At 46.0% G+C, this 24,320-nt stretch overlaps 2 protein-coding genes across 2 annotated transcripts; one reads left to right on the forward strand and one right to left on the reverse strand.

The window, feature by feature from the left end:
* Positions 1-3,006: 3,006 nt before the first annotated feature.
* LOC138982615 (collagen alpha-1(VII) chain-like) lies at positions 3,007-12,550 on the reverse strand. The gene is made up of 3 exons (XM_070355944.1): positions 11,109-12,550; positions 8,854-9,133; positions 3,007-7,833 (listed from the first exon to the last, which is right to left on the reverse strand). Exons 1-3 carry the CDS (start codon positions 11,412-11,414, stop codon positions 5,309-5,311), a joined length of 3,111 nt encoding a protein of 1,036 aa, XP_070212045.1. The 5' UTR covers positions 11,415-12,550; the 3' UTR covers positions 3,007-5,308.
* A 6,789-nt stretch (positions 12,551-19,339) lies between these two features.
* Positions 19,340-23,998, forward strand: LOC138983168 (uncharacterized). Its single transcript, XM_070356579.1, has one exon. It carries the CDS (start codon positions 19,340-19,342, stop codon positions 23,996-23,998), a length of 4,659 nt encoding a protein of 1,552 aa, XP_070212680.1.
* Positions 23,999-24,320: the final 322 nt, after the last annotated feature.

Here is a 24,320-nt window from a genome sequence, read left to right on the forward strand (position 1 = left end):
TGTGCTTTAGTTTACATGTGTTTGTAAGTGTGTAAGTGTGTGTGTGTGTGTGTGTGAGAGAGGGACAGACAGAGACTGTAGAAGCTCATTGTAAATTTAAAAAAACAAAAATGCAAAAAGCCATAAAAACAAAGGATTAGTTTATTCCAAGACTAAACCAATAATGCCAACAACCTGAACAAATAAAGGCACATAAAACATGCTGTACATGTTTGATTTTGTTCGATATATCATGAAAATCATAGTTGTGGGTTATATATATATATTTTTTTTTTTTCCGATGTTACACGTTTTTAATTCTTTTTGGTACACGACATCAACATCAGACAGCAACATCAAATAACATCAACCATACAAAACTATGCATCTTCAACAACAACAAAAAATTAAATAAAAAATTAAAAATAAAACATAAAAATTTTTTTTTTAAAAAAGAAAACACAATAAAGCATACAATCACACAGCCCATATCGTCAGTGGCCTTCGAAGACCTCGTAACTTACATTTTCCCGATTTTCGGATTTTTGCATGGTTCCGTCCCTTGATTTTTTTCCTATCATCTGTGAGAAGCTTGTAACTCTATTTTGCAAAGGTCTTTTTCCCCTGATTTTAAAAACCTCGTATTGCCGTTGGGTGTTGAGACATTAGCGACACTAGCGGGAAAACCTCGTATTGTCTGTTTGAATCCCTGCGAGTCTGTTGAAAATCCTCGTAATTGTTCCTTAAATTCAAAACAAAAAAGTTCAAAACAAAAAAGTGAAAACCTCGTATCTACACGTTTTGATCTGGTGAAGAGGAATTTGATTTTTAAAACACTCATTATCTCAGAACTATGATTTTGAAGATACGAGGTCTTCGAAGGCCACTGACGATATTCAATACATTTCTAAATTATGTAAACAAGCTCTTCGTCTCCTTTTTACATTAGTCAAGATTTGACGTAGAGGGGGGAATCGAGACGAGGGTCAGGGTCGTGGTGTGTGTATGTGTGTGTGTATAGAGCGATTCAGAGTAAACTACTGGACCGATCTTTATGAAATTTTACATGAGAGTTCCTGGGTATGATATCCCCAGACGTTTTTTTCATTGTTTTGATAAATGTCTTTGATGATGTCGTATCCGGCTTTTCCTGAAAGTTGAGGCGGCACTGCCACACTCAGTTTTCAACCAAATTGGTTGAAATTTTGGTCAAGTAATCTTCGATGACGCCCGGACTTTGGTATTGCATTTCAGCTTGGAGGCTTAAAATTTAGTTAAGGAGTTTGCTCATTAAAGTTGTCATTAAAATCGATTTTTTGCAAACAGATTTAAAATTGATTGCATCGTATTCTTCATCACATTCTGAATCTAAAAATATATAAATATATGTCATGTTTACTCTTAAAATGTGACCACAATTAACGAAAATAGAATAATTAGTCTTACGATTAAAATGTAAGATCCAAAAATGATATCTTATTCGTGATCATTTCCCGATTCCAAAAACATATAGATATGATAGGTTGTATTCAAAACAAGCTCAGAAAATTAACAAGAATACAGAAAAGTGCGCTTTCCTGCTCAGCACAATACGCTACCGCGCTTACCTGGCGTGTCAATATCACTATGTTTTGCACGTGGAAGGCGAGCGATTTCCATCACGCAGGGATTGACGAAGCTGTACTGTCTTGGTGAAAAAATACAGTGCGTTCAGTTTCATCCCGTGACTGAGTTCGACAGCTTGACTAAATGTAGTAATTGTGCCTTACGCGACTTGTTTATGTTTCTATTTGATTATTTTGTAAAACTACTCATACCACCAAGTCCTGTTCTCCGTTAAGCTGCTGCAAAATATACAGACAATGTTTATGTTCGAGTCTAAAATGAAAAACATCTTTAACCTCCTATTAACTCCAAAACCAAATTTCATCCTTACAAGCTCAATCAGAAAGACAGTCAATCATTTGACAATATCAGAGGTTTAAATGGGTACCACTCCAGGAGAAATTTATTATATTATAATTATGTAAAATTAATTTTACTTAAATATTCTTCTACCAAATACCTTTACCTGGGTTATATTGTTGACCATAATCTTTACAGACTTAGACTACAATGTAAAATCACGAGTTCATTATAAAAGAGAATGTAAATAAACACTTTGTTACTTTGTTGTAAACTCAATAAGATCAATTGTTGGACACTATATAATCCACCATTCCTAGAATAGAAAGTGTAGAGATTATGAAAATTAACTTCTGCAAAATATGTGAATCTCTTCCAAAATAATATTCACTCTATATTAGATACCAAGTTCGAAAGTTAAAAAAACAAACAAACAAAAACGTAAACTATTTTGTTATACTTTTAGTCTGAAGACAGACCAATCATCAAATTTGAGAAAAAAGGCAAGAAAGAGAAAATAGAAAAAAAAGAGAAAGTTCTGCCTATTTGTTTGTTTGTTTATTTGGTGTTTAACGTCGTTTTCAACCACGAAGGTTATATCGCGACGGGGAAAGGGGGGGAGATGGGATAGAGCCACTCGCTAATTGTTTCTTGTTCACAAAAGCACTAATCAAAAAATTGCTCCAGAGGCTTGCAACGTAGTACAATATATTACCTTACTGGGAGAATGCAAGTTTCCAGTACAATGGACTTAACATTTCTTACATACTGCTTGACTAAAATCTGTACAAACATTGACTATATTCTATACAAGAAACATTTAACAAGGGTAAAATGAGAAACAGAATCCGTTAGTCGCCTCTTACGACATGCTGGGGAGCATCGGGTAAATTCTTCCCCCTAACCCGCGGGGGGTAGTTCTGCCTATACCAGGTCTGCCTACCCTCCAAGTGAAGCTTCAGGGACAAAGTTCTGTTGAAGATTAAAAGAAGTCGATTTTGCGCAAAGCGCAAAAGTCGAGGTTGCGCGAAGCGCAAGCGAGCTGGCTAGGGGGGTCCGGGGGCATGCCCCCCCGGAAATTTTTTTGGGCCAAAAGGACACAATTGGTGCAATCTGGTGTCATTTTACCCTAACATTGCCTTCAAATCATCTTGCCAAACTTGAACATTGTCACTGTAAATGTCACTGAAAAAATGAAATTCAAACTTACAATATTTACATTTTGTACAAGGTTTGGTGGTGTCACTGCATTCATTTGGAGCTGGCCTGAAGGGACCTGTAATAGGCACTCTTCATGTCTTTGAGCTCCTTGTTGGTGTAAACTCTATCCAGAGCTTCACCGGGTCTCAACTTGGCGACAACAAGTGCTTCGAGAGTGTCTTTTGCCATGCTGCCTCTAAAATCTGTCTTGTTCTTGCGGACCACCGAGAAAATCCTCTCGCAGTGTGCTGAAGAGTGTGGAATGGTGAGGATTGACAGCATGACCATTGGCAAGTGTTGGAACATTGACACCATCTTTTCTTCTTGCAAGAAGTTGACGCGCATGAGTATTAGCTACAAAAAGCTGCTCGGCAATACCGTACTTTCCGGGTGACAAGGCGCTTCGTTATCTAAGACGCACCCCCTTCTTTTTAAAAAAAATTGTAATCCAGTCACCCATTGGACCCAGGGGGCCGATAGGGCGCACCAAAATGACCCAGTTTTTGACATGAGAGGTGGTTCCCCTGTCATATCTGAGAGAGGAAACACTTCCTGCATCGGGGTCAGTGACCGACTTTAACTGAGTGAAAATATGTGTGCTCTGTGTGTGCGCCAGATCAAAGGCATTGTGATAGCTGGGTGGCCTTGTTAAAAGACACGACCTTCTTCCCAGGGGTCAATGACCCAGTTTTTGCCATGAGAGGTGGTTCCCCTGTCATATCTGAGAGAGGAAACACTTCCTGCATCGGGGTCAGTGACCGGTCAGTGACCGAGTTTAACAGAGTGGAAATCTGTGTGTGCGGCCAGATCAAAGGCAGGGCAGTACCTAGTGGGGTCAGTGACCGGTCAGTGACCGAGTTTAACAGAGTGGAAATCTGTGTGTGCGGCCAGATCAAAGGCAGGGCAGTACCTAGTAGCTGAAGGCAATCTCTCTGGCTCACACTGTTGTGAGCGTGTTTGGAATTTTTTTGTTTCCGGGACGCATTTCGAACATCCGTATTTTCCGGAACACTTGATAAAATTTATTGATTTCCGGGACAAATACGGAAATTCCGTAACGGTAGGCAGACCTGCTATACTGCTGGGAAGAAGTGACAGACGAACAGCATTATATAATTAACATGCAATGAATACAGTCTTAAAGTCTAAGTTAAAAGCATCTATTATATTACTTACTTGAATTATATAAAGCATGAACAAAATGTGAGACATGCTATTCGCTCTTTTTTGTTTACTACTCTTTTTACTTAAGAATACAAAACAACATAGGTATGCATCCTCAAAACTCCATTTACATGTCAGCAGCTGGCAATACATTTTGTTTTCCGCTTGACACATTGGGTTCTGTAAAATAAAACTAACAATAGTAACATGTACTCATAGCGTTTTCTTATAATACAGATTCCGTCTGGAGCAAGCGCATTCTTTATATATCCTACTTTCACAGAAAAACATCTTGCAGTAAATTCAGCGACAACGACCTAACAGCTTGAACACAACAAAAACATTTGTACATATTGATTATTCCTTACCTAGGAATGGGCCTTTCCATACACCTGCCAAACTCTCTCTTCATTTTCTGGAATGACAAGGGTATAACAGGCTTCAGCGTATAGCCTCATAGACCTGTATCAGAGCCCTGGTAGCCTCTACTGGCTCTGTAGCATATGACTGGATAGTGGATGTAAAGTACCAGGAGAAAAAAATGCCACACACTGTAGCAAGTGATTTGTTTGTTTTCAAACTGTTGTTAAAAAACGGATCTTTCATAAAGAAACACAGATTCCTGGACAATATTTGACTAGTTTTGGAAAGTGTACGTTTTGCACTGTTACTTTTATCAGAATTATCTGCTGAAGCATTATATAGACACAAAATCAACACAAATCAGTTGAACAGTGATAAAACAAAATCGTTTGAAAAGCTGTTAAATAAACATACACCCATTATAATACCCTGCACGAATCTCTTTTTGGTTTAAGATATCTTTTGTGGTTAGTATAATAAAACAGTTAGAAAAGGATGAACAAATCATTTGTGACAGTGTGCCCACCTGTGGTGCAATTTTTTCACTGGATACCATACAACACAAATCTCATGTAAATAACAGGACAGAATGACTCAGACTCTTGTAATTTTACTCCGGTTCAGTGGTTGCACACAAGACTCCAAAAATGTATCCAGTGGTTGCTACTCAAGGCTGAGGACTTTCAGAACAATCTGGCTACGAATTTTCAAAGTGATCTTCCCAAGGACCAGCGAAAGCGTCTGGTTCAGGAACACAAGCATAATCTGGTTGTGGGCCCCTGAAATACTCTGGCTCATCACCACTGAAACGTTCTGACTGTGGACTCCTGAAACTGTCTGGCCTTGACCTGCCATAAGGTCTCCGGGGCTGTTGATAACGTCCAGGAAACCTCCCTGGTCTTCTGTGCTGCCCTGACTCAGAGGGCTGTCTGAAGGATTCTGGTGGAGGGCCTGAATGTTCCCGGTGGCCACGCGGTGCAGGTTTCCTGAAAGGCCAACTCTCTGGCGGATTTCCAGCTGCCTGCCTCTCTCGGGCTCGATCCCATCCGTGTGAATTCTGACCTGGTTTGGCAAGCCACCGGTTTTCATTCGGTCTATTCTGAGGATGTGGGCGCTGTTCAAAATTGGCACTCGCTGGTCGACCTCGCATTCCTTGACCTCTCGGTTGTGGTCTGAATGGCCGTCTTTGTCCACGGCCTTGAAAGTGCCGTCCTGGAGGTCTTCTGGGTCCTTGGTCTTCTGGTTGTCTCTCCCAATGTTCTCCTTCTGGGTCAAACCCAGGCCTCTCCTGTAGACTGTCATTACCTGACCATCTGTGTGTTGGTGCTGGGGGTTGTCCGCGTCTGGAACCTGGAGGACCTGTGTCTTCAGACGGACCTGCTCTTTCTTCAAAGGGCCGCATTGGAGGTCTTCTGGGTCCTTGGTCTTCTGGTTGTCTCTCCCAATGTTTTCCTTCTGGGTCAAACCCAGGCCTCTCCTGTACACTGTCATTACCTGACCATCTGTGTGTTGGTGCTGGGGGTTGTCCGCGTCTGGAACCTGGAGGACCTGTGTCTTCAGACGGACCTGCTCTTTCTTCAAAGGGCCGCATTGGAGGTCTTCTGGGTCCTTGGTCTTCTGGTTGTCTCTCCCAATGTTCTCCTTCTGGGTCAAACCCAGGCCTCTCCTGTAGACTGTCATTACCTGACCATCTGTGTGTTGGTGCTGGGGGTTGTCCGCGTCTGGAACCTGGAGGACCTGTGTCTACAGACGGACCTGCTCTTTCTTCAAAGGGCCTCATTGGAGGTCTTCTGGGTCCTTGGTCTTCTGGTTGTCTCTCCCAATGTTCTCCTTCTGGGTCAAACCCAGGCCTCTCCTGTACACTGTCATTACCTGACCATCTGTGTGTTGGTGCTGGGGGTTGTCCGCGTCTGGAACCTGGAGGTCCAGTGTCTTCAGACGGACCTGCTCTTTCTTCAAAGGGCCGCATTGGAGGTCTTCTGGGTCCTTGGTCTTCTGGTTGTCTCTCCCATTGTTCTCCTTCTGGGTCAAACCCAGGCCTCTCCTGTAGACTGTCATTACCTGACCATCTGTGTGTTGGTGCTGGGGGTTGTCCGCGTCTGGAACCTGGAGGACCTGTGTCTTCAGACGGACCTGCTCTTTCTTCAAAGGGCCGCATTGGGGGAACCGGTCTTGGTCTCTTGGGTGAGGACTCTGCAAACAGTGGCACAGGAGGCCACTTGTGGATGTGTCCGGGTTCAACTGAGGCCGATGCGAATGACCCTGAGTGCTGATTCTGCACAGGGATCTCTGGCAACAGTGGCACCTGCGGAACTGCAGGGGGAGGCATTAACATCTTGGGTGAGGGAAGGAGCGTTTTTCGATGGGGCTGTTCAGGATCAGCTTCTTCTTGTTCCAAGATGCCACTGTACCTAGGGCGTGGTGCCGATAACCGCCGTTTCATCCCATCAGGTGGCTGACCGCCTCCACCGGACCTGGTTCCAGTATCGGGCTCCTGTCCTTGATTTCGCCTTGCAAAAGATGGCACAGATTCCGAAACAGGCGTCTGTTGGTCTTCTGAAATTTGTGATTGACTCCACAAAGATGCGTGTGAGACTGGGTCGGATATCTGACGTTCTACTGCATCCACTGACCGTTGCCGTGGAGATGCCTCACCAGCTGGCGACGACAGCTGCCGTCCTACCAAATGACCTGGCTGTTGCCGACCTTGTGTTGTTGATTCCCTCACGATAGGAGGGGACCTTCGTCTTTTCCAGTTTTGCTGTAAAGATGGTGCAACACCAGGGGTTGCGCCAGCAGAGACAATAGTCTCCTCCGCGTCTCGGTTGTTAGTTTGCTGCCATCCAGTTCTTTTTTCTGAAGCAAGCATCTGCTGTGTATCTGAGTTCAGGGACTGCTGGCCATCCAATGATGAAACAAGTGTGGTGTCCGTCAGAGCTATACGCTGCATTTCCCAGGCTTGTGGCTGCTGCCAGGCAGAGGATAACACAGTTTTTCCCACCACTGATGGAGAAAATTCCTCTAACGCTGGCCGACCTGCAAAAGGTAAGACAGGTTCAACATGCCCTAAAGGCGCTGACATCTCTTGTCTCACAGGGCGGGGCGAGCCTTGCACTAGTGGGTTGGCAATGGATTTCACTGTCGGTGAAGCAGCTGGAGAGTCCTGTTTCTCTTTCGGCAGCAGAGAGTCCTCATCCCCCCACGCAAGGCCTTGTTCCAAATCTGTCAGAAAAAAAATCGAAAAAATATAAGAATCAAAATATAAGATTACAATAAGAGCAAACGGCAGTAGAGTCTTCATCCTCCCATCCCAGGCCTTGTTCCAAATCTGTCAGAAAAAAAATAGAAAAAATATAAGAATCAAAATGTAAGATTACAATAAGAGCAAACGGCAGCAGAGAGTCTTCATCCTCCAATCCCAGGCCTTGTTCCAAATCTGTCAGAAAAAAAATCGAAAAAATATAAGAATCAAAATGTAAGATTACAATAAGAGCAAACGGCAGCAGAGAGTCTTCATCCTCCCATCCCAGGCCTTGTTCCAAATCTATCGGAAAAAAAATAGAAAAAATATAAGAATCAAAATATAAGATTACAATAAGAGCAAACGGCAGCAGAGAGTCTTCATCCTCCCATCCCAGGCCTTGTTCCAAATCTATAAGAAAAAGAAAAAAAATATAAGATACAAAAGATATGGAATAATAAGAGCAATCGGCAGCAGAGAGTCTTCATCCTCCCACACAAGGCCTTGTACCAAATCTGTCAGAAAAAAAGAATAGAAAAAACATATGAATCAAAAGATATGAAAGAATAAGAGCAATCGGCAGCAGAGAGTCTTCATCCTCCCATGACAGGCCTTGTTCCAAATCTGTCAGATTTGTTTGATTTTTTAGAAAAAAACATATGAATCAAAATAAATGAAAGAATATCAGTAATCTCAGCAAAGAGGCTCCCGCCCCATCCTCCCATGCCAGGCCTTGTCAGAAATGTGTCAGAATTTTTTTATTTTCTAAAAAATACATAGATATAACATATGAGACAATAACAGCAACCAATGACAACACTACCATTCAATGACATAGTAACGCTTTCTATGACATCTGTCATCTGAGCAAGTAAAATTATAAAAATTAAAGTAAATGACAATTAAGACACTGCTACTGAAGAAAAAAAATGTAACCCCCCCCCCCCCCCCCCCCCCCCAAGATTCTCATGTGTGATTTCTGACAGGCTCCATCAACTTACACATGGAATCGTAATGCTTGAGGTACAGCACGAGCGAAACGGGGTCCACCACCAGCAGCTTCAACCCCTGGCTGAACTGCGACCTGAGCGGAGGGGTCATCTCCGCCATGATGTCCACCAGCACATGCGTGGCCTGCTCCACGGACCGAGGGGCCAGCGCCAGAAAGGGCATGGAGAGAGACTGGACGTCGTGTTCAGGGCAAATCTGTATGGCGAAGCCTCTGTCCAAGATCTGCAGAGTTTCGCCGTTGTTGACTTTGATGCACAGTTTGTGGTAGAGCTGTAAACACACAGAGATTGGTTGGTTATTATATGTTATTTACGTTTTTGACCAAAATATGACATTTTACACAGATCGAGACCGTCATTGTTCTCCGAGACCGCGATAGCGGTCGAGGTGAACAATGACTGTCGAGATCTGTGTAAAATGTCATATTTTGGTCAAAAACGCAAATAACATTTATGTATCGATCGAATTCCTTTCAGGTACTGACTTTGTTGTTGTTTTGACGATTGAACGAGCACACACACATGCAATCAAACACATAAGCTTCATATTTGGGCATTTCAGGTTGACCGAAACTTCAAAGGAACTACAAAACACACGTCATGTACTGACTTTGTTGTTGTTTTGACGATTGAACGAGCACTGTGACACACATGCAATCAAACACATGACGTGTGTTTTGTAGTTCCTTTGAAGTTTCGGTCAACCTGAAACGCCCAAATATAACGTTTTTTAGGCCTCTGACGTCACATGGCTCAAAGAAGGGAAATCCAATGTCCAATCGATACATTACGCTGTAAAAGTCACTTGCAACAAATTTTTCCCGAGAGAAATAATACTAGCCAGTTATGTTTACATAGATGGAGTGACAGACAGGTTCATATTCCACATCAATGATGCGACTGACAACTGTAGAATGGTATGCGTCTCAGACTGAGAAAAGGTCTATCGGAAAGAATGGCTCAATTCTTAAAAAGGACAAACTCCATTTCTAGATTACCTTTAGCATCAATTCAATATTCAATACATCAACAAACAGGTTTACATGAGATGCAATACCCACAAAAGACCCCATCCGAATCTCATACTTCCATCTGGTGATTACAGACTCTCTCAATCTCTTCCATCCCCCTTTCTCTCTCCCCCCCCCCCCCCCCCCCCCCCCTTCCCTTTATGTCTGTCTGTCCCTCCCGACCCCTTCCATCCCCCCTCTCTGTAGTTGTTTTCTTTACTTGTTTATTCTTTAGCCGTTTTAGATTAGTCTCTCTTTAGGGCGACGGCCAGATGTAAAAACAAGTCGCGTAAGGCGAAAATACAATATTTAGTCAAGTAGCTGTCGAACTCACAGAATGAAACTGAACGCAATGCCATTTTTCAGCAAGGCCGTATACTCGTAGCATCGTCAGTCCACCGCTCATGGCAAAGGCAGTGAAATTGACAAGAAGAGCGGGGTAGTAGTTGCGCTAAGAAGGATAGCACGCTTTTCTGTACCTCTCTTTGTTTTAACTTTCTGAGCGTGTTTTTAATCCAAACATATCATATCTATATGTTTATGGAATCAGGAACCGACAAGGAATAAGATGAAAGTGTTTTTAAATTGATTTGGACAATTTAATTTTGATAATAATTTTTATATATTTAATTTTCAGAGCTTGTTTGTAATCCGAATATAACATATTTATATGTTTTTGAAATCAGCAAATGATGGAGAATAAAATAAACGTAAATTTGGATCGTTTTATAAATTTTTATTTTTTTTTTTACAATTTTCAGATTTTTAATGACCAAAGTCATTAATTAATTTTTAAGCCACCAAGCTGAAATGCAATACCGAAGTCCGGGCTTTGTCGAAGATTACTTGACCAAAATTTCAACAAATTTGGTTGAAAAATGAGGGCGTGACAGTGCCGCTTCAACTTTCACGAAAAGCCGGATATGACGTCATCAAAGACATTTATCAAAAAAATTAAAAAAACGTTCGGGGATTTCATACCCAGGAACTCTCATGTCAAATTTCATAAAGATCGGTCCAGTAGTTTAGTCTGAATCGCTCTACACACACACACACACAGACACACACACACGCACATACACCATGACCCTCGTTTCGATTCCCCCTCGATGTTAAAATATTTAGTCAAAACTTGACTAAATATAAAAAGCAGGTCACTGCTTACTTTATTACCCTTGTTAAATTAAGAATTGTCTTTGTCTCTCCCTACCCTCCCTCCCTCCCTTTCCTCCTCACCTCTCTCAGCCTGTCAACGAGACAGAGGCGCATCTCGGCCGGGGTGAGCATGGTGGAGAACGGCACGAGGTAGGGGTGGTGGCTCAGACGCGCGGCGTTGTACACCTTCTGCTCCATCAGCAGCTCAAACAGCGACTCCGCCTTCTCCACGTGCCCGGCCTGACAACAGGCCACCAGCACCGCACGCAGCAGCGCAGGGGGGAGGGGGGAGAGGAGGGGGGTTGGGGCGTGCTTGTCTCGCAGCTCCAGGAGGTCCAGGGCGGCCTCCACGTTCCCCACGCTCAGGGCGTGCCACATGAGCTGCATGGACAGGCCATCCACGTCTGCAAAACCTGAGAGTTTTTCATTTCATTTCATTTTCCTTTCATTTACTCTGTTATTATCCCAATGCTGGTTGGTTGGTTGCTTATTATTGTTCATCGTCTCTTTAGCATCTGAAGGCTATTCAAGACCAATGCAAGTTTGTTTCCTTTTTTTAGACCCCAATGCTGGGAAATTCAGGTCACTTCCTCCCAGTGGAAAGCTAGCAGCAACAAGAGTTGTGCTTCCTCAGTGTGTGCGTGTTTGATATGATATGATATGATAGTTGTTGCTTTTTGGGTCCAGCGGACCATATAGGCCAAATCAGGACCCCATAAGTTTAACATTACACAAATTTAAATTAAAGCAATTTCAAAAAACAAAGTCAGAAACGTTACCCGAAGGAAACACAAAAGTTAAGTCAAAACCCTATGTGTCAAGGATCTTTAAAATTCAAATCTTAAAATAAAAGACTCCCTTAAAAATCCAAAGAGATGACTTGATATCTGTTGCTTTTTGGGTCCAGCGGACCATATAGGCCAAATCAGGACCCCACGAGTTTAAAGGCACAGTAAGCCTCCCGTAAACCATCACAGATACTGTCAGGCTTTTACACACAGTACAAACACCCTTCCATTTGAACACTCACCGAACTGGAACATCCTAGGTGCCCTACGTAAAGAGCGAGACATTTTCAAAGAATTAATTTTTCGGATTGAGACCATCTCAATCGGACCCATCCTGAACTCAGGTCAACAATGAGTTACTTCCCTTCAACTGGCGATAGCCGTGGAGCGATGATTGTGCGTTTTGGCGCTAGACCTAACTTTTAAAATCTAAATAATAAATTGACAGCTTGTTACACAAACATTCTTAAATCATAAAAGACTTATTTTTTCATCAAGACAAGATCAGTACAATTCAAAGTTTAGAAAGTTTGAAAAAAGAAAAGCCTGGAAGCAGGGTCACGCAAGGTCGTGGTTTTCGTAGCAGACGACGGTTTATAGGCAGTCAAAAGCCATCGCTCGAGTTCTTATGAACCACATTCGTTTGTTTCGTGAAAAGTCAGAGGTACATAATAACGTGCTATTGCAGATAAGCTCACAGCGAGCCGCATTCAAATTACAAACTGAAGACTGCATTGTGAAAAAAGGAAACATCCCCCCCCCCCCCCCCTATACCCCCCCCCCCCCCCCCCCCCCCTACCCAAACATTTTGTTGTAAGTTTTTCGATTCAAAGAACTGTGATCTTTGCTATATTGGAGAAATATTAATGGAGATCAGTTTTAGACTCAGAAAGACTTGAATTTCGGCAACAGCGCAAGTCACTGATGAGCTCGACCATAGACCTACATCTATGTCTCTGGCGCGACTGACCGTAGTGAGAGATCGGTTCGCAGGTCTGGGAGATTCTGTGGAAGTAGAGACCTAGGTCAAATAAACTCGATGCGAAGCAGGCTCATGTTTTGCCAAACATAATTTCGTGTTTTTGTTTGTTTCCATGTTCATTTGTGTACTGCATTTTGTTAAAACTAATGCTGTGTCTAACCTCGGGACACGTGCCGCGACGTGACTCGTATTCTAACTGACTAGCTTTGTTGTTGCACTGATCTCAAGTCGATCACCAAAATGAATGTGGTTCGCTCTTCTTAAACTTCACCAGACACCGCCACTTGACTTAATAGTTTTGCCGATATTTCTGTACAACTTTCACTTTTTGGGTTGGCATTTCGTCCCCACAGAGATAGGCCTATATTACCCTTCGGGCGGACCAGTGTCGATCTCAAAACCGCGGAATCCGACAAATACCTTGCTGTGCACATGCGCAGAAAAGGCTGTTTCGGTCAGCCTTGAAATCACAGTCCTGGTGACTACCACAATTTCGACTTCGAATTTTCACGCACAAAAAAGGTTCTCTCGACCGTAATTTCCGGAATTTTTGGTAGATTTCCGTAATACCGGAATTTAGACCCCAAATCCGTAATAATTCCGGACAATCCGGGAGGGTAAACAGGTCTGCTTCCAGGAGAAGAAGAAAGTCATTGCCACCTTCAATGACCTCTCCAAGGCCTTCTACAAGGTGTGGAAGGAAGGCCTCCTCCTGAAGCTATTGACGGCAGGAATCGCTGGACGAATGTTCAACTGGATCAAGAGCTTCCTGTGCCACAGAACCGCGAGAGTCAAGCTTGACGGCAACCTGAGCTACGCTGTGAAGATCAGGGAAGGAGTCCCCCAGGGAGGAGTAATATCCCCCACCCTCTTCGTCGTCTTCATCAATGACATCACCAACAGCCTGTCCAGACACATCTCCAGAGCCCTACACGCTGATGACTTTGCGATGTGGAGCACTGCCGAGTCCACCGCAACCGTCAAAGTCCGGATGCAGGAGGCCCTCAACATCACCTCTAAGTAGGCGACAGACTGGTGTGTCACCGTGAACAGCCTCAAGACTGTAGCCACCTGCTTCTCCCTCTCCAATTTCAAAGAGACCCTCCAACTGACCATCAACAACCAGGCAATACCACAGGAAGACACCCCTACCTACCTAGGTATCAAGCTAGACAAGAAACTCACCTGGAACCCACACATCAAAGAGGCGGAGAAGAGGGCTACGAGAAGACTCTCCATCATGAAGAAACTGGCTGGCACAAAGTGGGGAGCCAGCAGCAACATCCTCAGAAACGTCCGCCCTGTGATGGAGTATGGAGCAACAGCCTGGGCCACAGCTGTGAAGAGCAACACCAGCCAGCTCAACAAAGTGCAGAACGCAAGCATGCGCATCATCACAGGGGGACTGAAAACTACGCCCATACACGCCCTTGAAGCCACCACCAGACTCCCTTCCCTGGACCACCGACGAGAAGAGAAGGTCATCGTGCAGTACGAGAAGCTGCAACGACTCCCCTCTCACCCAGCACACCAGCACACCCAACGAAGAACAGGCTGAAAAGAAGCAGTTTCAACCATCCGGCCAAGCAGCTTGAGAGAACCCAAACCAGCTTCCTTACCACGCACCCCTGAAGAACAAGAGCCCTTCCAAGACGCTGAAGAGTGGAACAGCCAGCTCAGCAAGGTGCTCTTTGTTACTGACATGCCAGGAGTGACCAGCAAGAGAGAGCAGCAGGACGCAGTCCTCAAGAACCTCATGCTGGAGATGATGCACCAGGACTACAACGCCTCAGTATGGACTCACATCTACACTGACGGGTCCTCAGATGGTGCCATCAAAAACGGAGGAAGCGGGATCCTGGTACGCTACCCAGACGAACACACCCTTTCAAGATCCCTGCCTGCCGGAGAGCTGTCATCCAACTACCGGGCAGAACTCAACGCTCTCAGAGAAGCAGTTAGCCTGATCAGCGAACACCCACCCTCTCACGCCGTCTTCCTGACCGCGACTGCAGATCCGCCGTCCAAAGCCTGCAGTCGCCTAAAGAGCAGCTGGAACGAGACACCCAGCGTCTTCTTTGTACTCTCTACCAGATCACAAACGTCGCTGTCCAGTGGATCCCTGCTCACTGTGGCCTCTCAGGGAACGAGGAAGCGGACAGACTGGCCAAGACTGGCAGCCATCTGGAGCAGACAAGACCAACAGTCTCTTACAGTGAAGCCAAAACCCTGGTGAAAAGACACTACCAAACCACCTGGAATGCCCAACACAGCCTGCCATCTGATGATCAGATGCCCAACCTACAGCGCCATCAGCAGACCATCCTCTTCCGCCTACGGACTGGACACTGTCGACTGCGTGCCCACATGCACCGCCTTGGTCTGTTGCACACACCGAACTGCCCGTGCGAAACAGGCCCACAGACCCCGGAGCACATCCTGCAGACCTGCCCGCTCCACCAGGAAGCCAGAACAGATCACTGGCCCCAAGGTGCCACACTGCAGGAGCAACTCTAGGGCACCAAAGACTCCCTGATCGTTGGTTGGTTGGTTGGTTTTTGGGGTTTAATGTCTCTTCAGCAGATGCTAGCTGCTATTCGAGACCGATGCAGTTATTTTCTTTTCCCTTCATGTGGCAAGTTCTACGTTTCAGACTATTTACATTCAAATCTATCACTGTAAAAGAAGGTTCTAAAAATTAATCATTTTCACTTCTGGTACTTTAAATCTTGTAAAAAATCTTGATCTCTTTTAAAAAGTTAAAAATCTTGTCCGGGGGAACATCCCGGAATAAAACCTTCAGTGTTTCCGCATTGTAGTGTTTGTCTCGAAATTCTTGAACGTCTACACATTTTGTGACTCCCTGATCGTGACCACCAGCTTTATTCAAGCTACAAAACTTGAAGTCTGACCTGAGGCCAAAAATCCTGGAACGCCGAAGAAGAAGAAGAAGAAGCCATCAAAGGCTATGTATGTCACAAACTCTGCCCAAGTCCAGCCATGAATTATTTGTAATTCGTGCATGAGTTGGGTTTCGTGCGGTTTTGGCTCAGATGGGTGCCTATACAGTGACTCGGTGTGTGTCCGTGGCTATGGACAGCCAATCGCGGGAGTGTATTCACGCACGTGGGGTTGCGTGATGCGTGAACGAGTCACAGGCTCGAAGGTCACTGCTGTGTAAAACTGTGAAGAGAACGGATGGTTGATGTGAATGCTCTATCCGGCCGACCGGCGTGTTGATGTTTTATTCGACCCCGGAGACAAGTTGTGTTCCAGCTGTCTTGGTGTGGCTTCAAGGGTTCTACGGGTGGTCAGTCCTCGAACGGCAAGGTGTGTTGAAATTCTGTAGTTTTTCTCTCCTTCCGTGCTCAGGGTCAAAATTTGTTGGTTCGGTAGTGTATTTGTATGAGAGAGTTTTAATTTTTTAGTTTCCTGGGTTGGGTCATTTTATGTGTAGGGTGTCGGGGGTAGAAAGGGGAGAGGGAAAATGGAAAACAAGGGAAAGGGGGTGGACAGTTTTTCATTGTGCAAGAAGTAGGAAGGACGAGAGAGGTAATCTAAATTTGAAGATAAATGGAGTCCCCTTGGCACAAAGGACCTGTGCTGAAATGGCTCAAGCACAAGAAGTGGGGAGAGCGAGTTGGCTGGTGGAAAGAAGAAAAGAGGTGTCAGCAGTTACTGCGAGTGAACTCATGTGTGGGAAGGATTTATTTGTATGGAGGGTGTATTTAAGGTAGAGAGCGTTAATTCCAGAGAATGGTCGTGTAGTAGTTGTTAGTGCGGAAATTTGGAGATGAGGTACGGGAGGTTTTAAACGGGAGTTCACTGTCAAGACAGAAGACGGGGGGTTGGTTGTAAATATGTGACGTCATCACGGTTAGAGAAAGAGGAAAGAACGAGGTGCCACTATGTAATATGACTTAAATTCATAAGGGGTAAGAGAAGTGGCGTTGTTTGTGAAGGGGCTGCTTGTAAATGGTTGGGTCAAATAATGAAATAGGAATTGTTGATTATGGGGGCAGCCATGTTGTATTGACTTTGTGAAATGGGAGTTGTAAATACTTTGTACATTTATATTGATGATGGTGTCTTTACAATTGTATAAAAGTAAAGACTATAATTAGGTATTTAAGGGAGTGAAAATTGTAAGAATTATTACATAATTGGTCATGTTGGGACTCTGGTATTTTGATAATGATGTTGTGGTTAAAGTTAAATGGTAACTTTGACGAGATGGCCAGGGTGGTTAATTAAGTATTGTTGGAGGAACAAGTAGTTATACTTGGCTTTTGTTCCTACGACAGCGTTCAAGCATAGAAGCGTGGCTGTGGGCGAGTCCAAGCCAGGAGAGACGAACGACACAGGAGACAGCATGAGTTTCCGGGAGAAAGATGCTTCCGACTCGTTACCCGGGAGGAAGGCGTGTTGTTGGTGGAGTGTTTGACCACCGGTGTGTCGCAAGTGTGAGCTGTTGAGGTGAGGTGGCCCACCGTCAGTGAGTAAAGTGGTGGAAAGTGCTGGCATGCTATTGCCACGAGCAATCTGTGCACAAGAATATATTATGGCATCTGTGTGCCTCGAGTTATGCAGCTGTGGCTTCACTAAGCATTGTGACCTATAAGTGAATTTAAACATATTAAAGACATAAAGATTGTGCAAGTGTTAGAAGAAACCAGGTAGAAATTGATTATTAATTAAATCTTAGGTTAGAAAATTGGGTACCAGGCCTGGTTATTACATTTCAACGGGACTAATCTGGAGTGTCTTTGTTTTTTTCTTTGAGCAACGTTGATTTTGTGGATCGGCGAGATGTGAACTGGACTTGGTTGTGAAACGTCATGATCATTACGCGCGAAGAGAAAAGTATGTAGTGATATGGTAATTTGTTGTTATGAAGTAAGGTTGTTACGTGGTGAATTAATGTGAATGTGTTATTGATGAATTAATGTTCGTACCATTTATTGTGTTGAAATAAGTGGAAGATTCAACGGGACTAATCTGGAGTGTCTTTATTTTTATGTTTTGTTTTGAGCGACGTTGATTTTTGTGGATCGGCGAGATGTGAACTGGACTTGGTTGTGAAACGTCATGATCATTACGCGCGAAGAGAAAATTATGTAGTGATATTGTAATTTGTTGCTATGAAGTAAGGTTGTTACATTGTGGATTAATTTGAGTGTGTTAGTGATGACTTAATGTTCGTACCATTTATTGTGTTGAAATAAGTGGAAGATAATTGAGAGTCTTGTTATTTAAAGTTAAGTTAATTAGTATTATTGGTGGCTGGGCCTACTGGTTTCATGTGTAGCTGCGTTTGGCGTTGATCGTATGCATCAAGGTTGAAGGCAGTGTAGCAATAAACGTAGGTAGTCCCTATCACGAGGTATTAGTGTAAATGTAAGTGAGAAATAATAGTTAGTTAATAAATAACGGGGTTAATTGATTACTGTAGGTGAAGATAAGCGGATTTTGAGTTGAGATAGATTTATAAAGAGACTTCTTGATTTTTCGGGATCAGGGAATTAAGGTGATAGGTGGTAATATTTAGGGATATTTACAGTTCTTTTAGTATCAAGTTATAAATTCTCATAGCCAGTTTGTTTTGTTAAACTTTAAGATAATTCTTCCTTCTTCATCTATTTTTGATTTTGAGCGATTGTGATTGGATGTGAATGTGAATGCGAGGTTGTCGTGTGTGTAAATAATAAACTTTGGTTTGAATGTTGCCTGGTTGTGGAGTCAGTGATTAGAGTAAGAGTGGTTGACTGTGTCTGAGTGTTTTGTACGTTAAAAGGTATTCCTATACCTCTCCCAAAACTTAGGGGAGTTACAATGGTGGCAGCGGTGGGATAGGAGTTTCATTTCGGGGATTAGGAAGGGTTTAGATAGCATCGGGAAGTAAGGGCCGTGACTCGTGTGAATCAGTTGTGAAAGGGTATGAATGAGGACTAGCGTGGGCGGTTGGCGGGCGACTTAAAGGCTTTAAGCCTGGGTGGCTATTTTGACCCGGTAGAGGAAGGAGAGAGAACGAGTGAGTTTGAGCACACCTGGGGTCCGAACTGATCACTCGGATCTCACTCTACCAAGGTTGTCAGCTGGCTGTTTGGGTAAGTTCTATTGTGGTTGTTGCTTTGTATTATTCTGTCCGCGGTTGGTGTGGGCGATCATCTTTGGAGTTTGGGTCAAGGTGAGGGTGGTTCGTCGACGAGATGTCGAATTTAGATCGGGATGAGCGTCAGTTGAGGCGGGCGGCTAGGATGGAGGAGAAGGTTCCAGCGACGTCTGCGTATGCATCCCTGGTGGTGACCCCTCCTCGGTTTACTGTACCAAGTGGCGGTGCGACGTTGTTGGCTACGGGTGGTACGCCGGGCGCGGTTTCTACGCCGAGGATGGAGAGGTCTTTGGTGACGCCAGGAGTGTTGGGGCAGAGGTCTGTTGGGGCGCAGCGTTTGGCGATGGGGTACGGTGATGGCCAAGCTATAAGGGGAGTGTCGCCGATCATGGCCCAAGGTTCTAATGGAGTTGACGATGAGTCGGTAGACATGGAGTTAGCACGGTTCCGTAGTCAGGGTGAAAGCTTGGGTTTGCAAGGGGCGACGTTGGCCCAGTTTGTGATGGCCCAAGTGCGCAGGGAGGCGGCCATAGTCGAGGAGAGAGTGGTGCAGGCGAAGTTGCGGAAGGAAGAGCGGCGACAACGCAAAGAGGAACGAGAACTTCAGGAGAAGAAAGAAGAAGCCCGACGTAAAGAGGAACGAGAACTTCAGGAGAAGAAAGAAGAAGCCCGACGCAAGGAAGAAGAAGCCCGACGTAAAGAGGAACGAGAACTTCAGGAGAAGAAAGAAGAAGCCCGACGCAAGGAAGAAGAAGCCCGACGTAAAGAGGAACGAGAATTTCAGGAGAAGAAAGAAGAAGCCCGACGCAAGGAAGAAGCGGCCCAAAGGAGAGAGGAACGGGAGTTCCAAGAAAGGAAAGAAGAAGCCCGACGTAAAGAGGAACGAGAACTCCAAGAAAGGAAAGAAGAAGCACGACGCCAGGAGGAAGAAGCCCGGCGCAGAAATGAGGAAGAGCGACGCCAGGAGGAGCGGCGCATACGGGAAGAGGAACTGCAAGCAAGTGAGGCGAGGTGGAAAGAGGAGTTAGCTCTGCGCACAGGGGGGACTGAGAGAGAACCGAGTTTTGACAAATACCGGGTAAAGATGTCCTTCTGTGATGACTCTGTCAACATTGACGACTACCTCCTCCACTTCGAGCGAACAGCGACAACACACAGGTGGAGCAGGGCGACATGGGCAGGTCGATTAGCAGACCAATTGAAGGGTCGCGCAGAAAGAGCATATCTACGGATGACTCCCGAGGATGCCAGCGACTACGATATGCTCAAGGTTGCGCTGTTAGAAGAGTTCCATCATACTCCAGAACACTACCGCCGGGAATTCAGAAACATCACAAAGCAAGGGGACGAGAACTTTGTACAGTTTAGTCGTCGGCTGCAGACCCTGTTGGATCAATGGATAGCGATGTCACAGTGTGCGGGAGACTATGACCGGCTGTATGACCTGATCCTGAGAGAACAGTTGATGTCAAATTTCCGGGGTGAGCTGTTCCAGTACGTCAGCGATAAAAAGCCAGATACAGCCAAGGAAGCGGCGATGTTAGCGTTCACTCACTTGGAATCAAAACGGGACGCCAGATTGTTCAACGCAAAACGTAACATCGGGGGCCAAATGGACGATGAGGAAAAGAAAAAGGAGAAGACTACAAGCAACGGGAGTACCAAGACCGGAGTGGAATCGGGGAAACAGGCAGAGCAGTCAGAGGGCCAAGTGAGGCCAGTAGAGGGCAGCAGGAACAAAAAGACGAACTGGAATCGAGAATACAACAGTCGAGTGATATGTCACCGGTGCAATAAGACGGGACACATTGCCAGGGAGTGTACTGCGAACGCCTGCATGACGACCGAGCAAGATGACCAGACGAGATCTTCCGAGCCGTCAGAGCCGTTGTGCAAAGACTGCGAGAAAATTCCATTTCGGCCGATGGGAAGGTGCAAAGTCAACGGGAGAGACGCAATCAGTCTACGTGATTCAGGGGCAGACAAGACCATGGTAAAGGCTGCATTTGTTAGGCCTGAAGATTACACCAACGGGACAGTGCACGTAGAGTTTGCCGACTTAGACTGCACAAAGACGTACCCCTTAGCATGGGTTGACGTAGAATCGCCGTACATCTGTGAGAGGATTCTTGCCATCGTGAACGACAACATCAGGCCTGACATTTTTCTGGGAAACCTAGCCCAGCTTACGAGCGGAGACTGGGTGGAAGTATCGATGTATCCCAGACGGGCGTTGTGTGCGGCAGTGACAACCAGAGCACAGGCTGAAGCAGGGACACGGCCGGTGAAACCGGTGGTGGTGGTGCAGATTGAAGGGCTGCAAGTGACTCCGGATCAGCTGAAAGTCTTGCAACAGGAAGATGAAACACTAGTGCGCGCAAAACGACTGGCGAAGGAAGGGAAACAGATACAAGCAGGAAAGGGCATGGTGGAGTTCAAGATGTCTCGTGGGATACTAAAGAGGGTTTATCGGGAGAAGAAATTGGAGTGTTCACAAATATGCGTTCCCAGATCCTTGAGGAAAGGACTACTCAAGTTCGCCCACGACACACCCATGGCAGGACATCTGGGAACCAAGAAGACCCGCGAACGTCTATGGGCAGATTTTTATTGGCCAGGCCTGTGCGAAGACGTGCGACGATACTGTCAGTCCTGCGACCGATGCCAAAAAGTCACGCCGAAGGGACGAGTTGCCAAAGTGCCGCTTGGGCAAATGCCTCTGCCCAATGCTCCATTTGAGAAGGTGGCGGTGGATTTGGTGGGGCCGATCAAGCCGGCAGCTGACAGTGGGGCGAGATTCATCCTGGTGATGGTGGACTATGCGACGCGCTACCCCGAGGCTGTGGCACTTAAGTCCATCGAGGCAGAGAAGGTGGCTGAAGCGCTGTGGACAATGTGGACGAGGTTGGGGATACCCAAGGAGGTCCTGTCGGACCAGGGTGGACAGTTCACCGGGGCCGTCATGCGAGAAGTTCACCGGTTGCTCGCCGTCAAGGGACGAACCACTACGCCGTACCATGCGCAATGCAACGGCTTGGTTGAAAGGTTTAATGGCACATTGAAAGCCATGATCAAGAAATTGTGTGTGGAGGACCCCAAGACATGGGATCGGTTTATCCCAGGTGTCTTGTTCGCATACAGGGAGGTTCCGCAGGAAAGTACTGGGTTCTCCCCATTCGAGTTGCTGTACGGCCGTACAGTGAGGGGACCTATGGCCATCTTGAGGGATCTCTGGACAAAAGAAGGAGAAGACGGGAAGGAAGCGCAGACCGCGTCCGAGTACGTGTTGAATCTCCGGGACCGAATAGAGGAAACATGCAAAATTGCCAGGGAACATCTGTGTGAGGAAGCCGTGCGCCAGAAGAAGCACTACGACCGTGGGGCCAAACGCCGGACCTTCGAGGCGGGAGATCGCGCTCTTCTACTCCTGCCTCTCAAGAAAAACAAGTTGGAGATGGCTTGGCGTGGACCCTACGTCGTGGAGGAAAGAGTGGGCGAGTGTGACTACCGCATCAGGGTAGGGCCCAAGCAGAAATTGTTCCACGCCAACATGCTGAAGAAGTATGTGGAGCGGCCGGCAGCGATAGCAACGGTGTGTGTGGTGGATGAAGGGGAGGAGTGGGAAACAGTGCAGTCATCTCACGAAGACATTCCGTTGATACCCTTGACGTCAGAGGAAACGATCGAGGATGTGCACTTGGATCCAGAGACGCCAGAACTGCATATAGGGATCAAGGAAATCCTCAAGGACAACAAGGATGTCATCACGGATCTGCCACGGAGGACGTCGCTGGCAGAGTGTAGCATGCGGTTGGCGCATGACGAACCAGTTAGAGTCCGTCAGTTCCCCTTGCCATTCACGACGCGGGACATTATCGCCAAAGAAGTCGACGCGATGTTGAAGATGGGGGTCATCGAACCGTCGGTGTCCCCATACAGCTCTCCAATCGTGATCGTGGAGAAGAAAGACGGGAAAAAGAGGTTCTGCTCCGACTACCGCCGTTTGAACAAGATAGTGGAGTTTGACGCCGAACCTATGCCAAACATGGAGGCCATGTTCGCCAAGCTCAGCAAGGCGAAATATCTATCCAAAATAGATCTGGCAAAAGGATACTGGCAGATCCCTATGGCGGCAGAAGACAAGCCCAAGACCGCATTCACGACACCGCAGGGGTGTTACCAGTGGACGGTGATGCCGTTTGGGTTGAAGACGTCAGGAGCCATCTTTTCAAGGATGATGAGGAGTCTGTTGAGCCCTCTCGACATGATCGAGATCGACAATTTCATTGACGACATATTAGTGGCAACTGAAACCGTGGAGCGTCATTTGGAGTGTCTCAGAGCTTTATTCCAGCGGCTGCAGGAAGCATCGTTGTCAGCTCGACCATCCAAGTGTTACTTGGGGTTTAGACGACTGGAGTACCTGGGACACATGGTGGGAAATGGAGTGATTCAACCCGAGGAGGGGAAGATGGACAAGATAGCGAAGATGCCCAGGCCAACAACAAAGCGGCAGATCCGATCCTTCCTAGGACTAGCCGGATTCTACCGTCGATTTGTGCCGGGTTTTGCGGACATTGCACTTCCGCTGACAGACGCAACCAAGAAGTCACAGCCCAACAAGGTCAGATGGACGAAGCCTATGCAGGTGGCCCTTGATACGCTGAAAGTGAAGTTATCCACAGAGCCGGTGTGCAAGCTGCCGGATTTCTCCGTGCCTTTCACTCTTCGCACAGATGCATCCGGTGTTGGGTTGGGGGCGATGCTACTCCAAGACCAGGGGGACGGGATGCAGATGGTGGCCTGTGCGAGCAAAAAGTTGCTGCCAGCGGAGCGTAACTACAGTACCATCGAGCGCGAGTGCTTGGCGGTGGTGTGGGGGGTGCGGAAGTTTGGCCCGTACCTCTACGGAAAACCTTTCTGCATTCAGTCCGACCACAAACCCTTAGAGTACCTGGAGGGGTTGAAGGCGACTAACAAGAGGTTGATGCGGTGGGCGTTGGCTCTGCAACCCTACATGTATACCATCCAGGCGATTCCTGGAAGAGACAACGTGGGGGCCGACTTGCTCAGTCGCTCAGAAGAGTAGCCAGATGTGGGGAGCATTGAACCATCAAAATGGACTGATTTTGGTGGGCGGGATCATTTTGCAAGTCCATGGATGTCAGTAGAGTTGTGTAGTGTTTTAGTTCAGGGGGAGTTGTGGTTTGATTACATGTATTAGGATTTATGGCATTGGTCAGAGGTGTGTGGTTTTTGGTTCAATACAGGGTGTTTTGTACTTGGGTGGGGGGTTTGTCACAAACTCTGCCCAAGTCCAGCCATGAATTATTTGTAATTCGTGCATGAGTTGGGTTTCGTGCGGTTTTGGCTCAGATGGGTGCCTATACAGTGACTCGGTGTGTGTCCGT

This window comes from Littorina saxatilis, linkage group LG12, assembly GCF_037325665.1.
Source record: "Littorina saxatilis isolate snail1 linkage group LG12, US_GU_Lsax_2.0, whole genome shotgun sequence".
NCBI lineage: Eukaryota > Metazoa > Mollusca > Gastropoda > Littorinimorpha > Littorinidae > Littorina > Littorina saxatilis.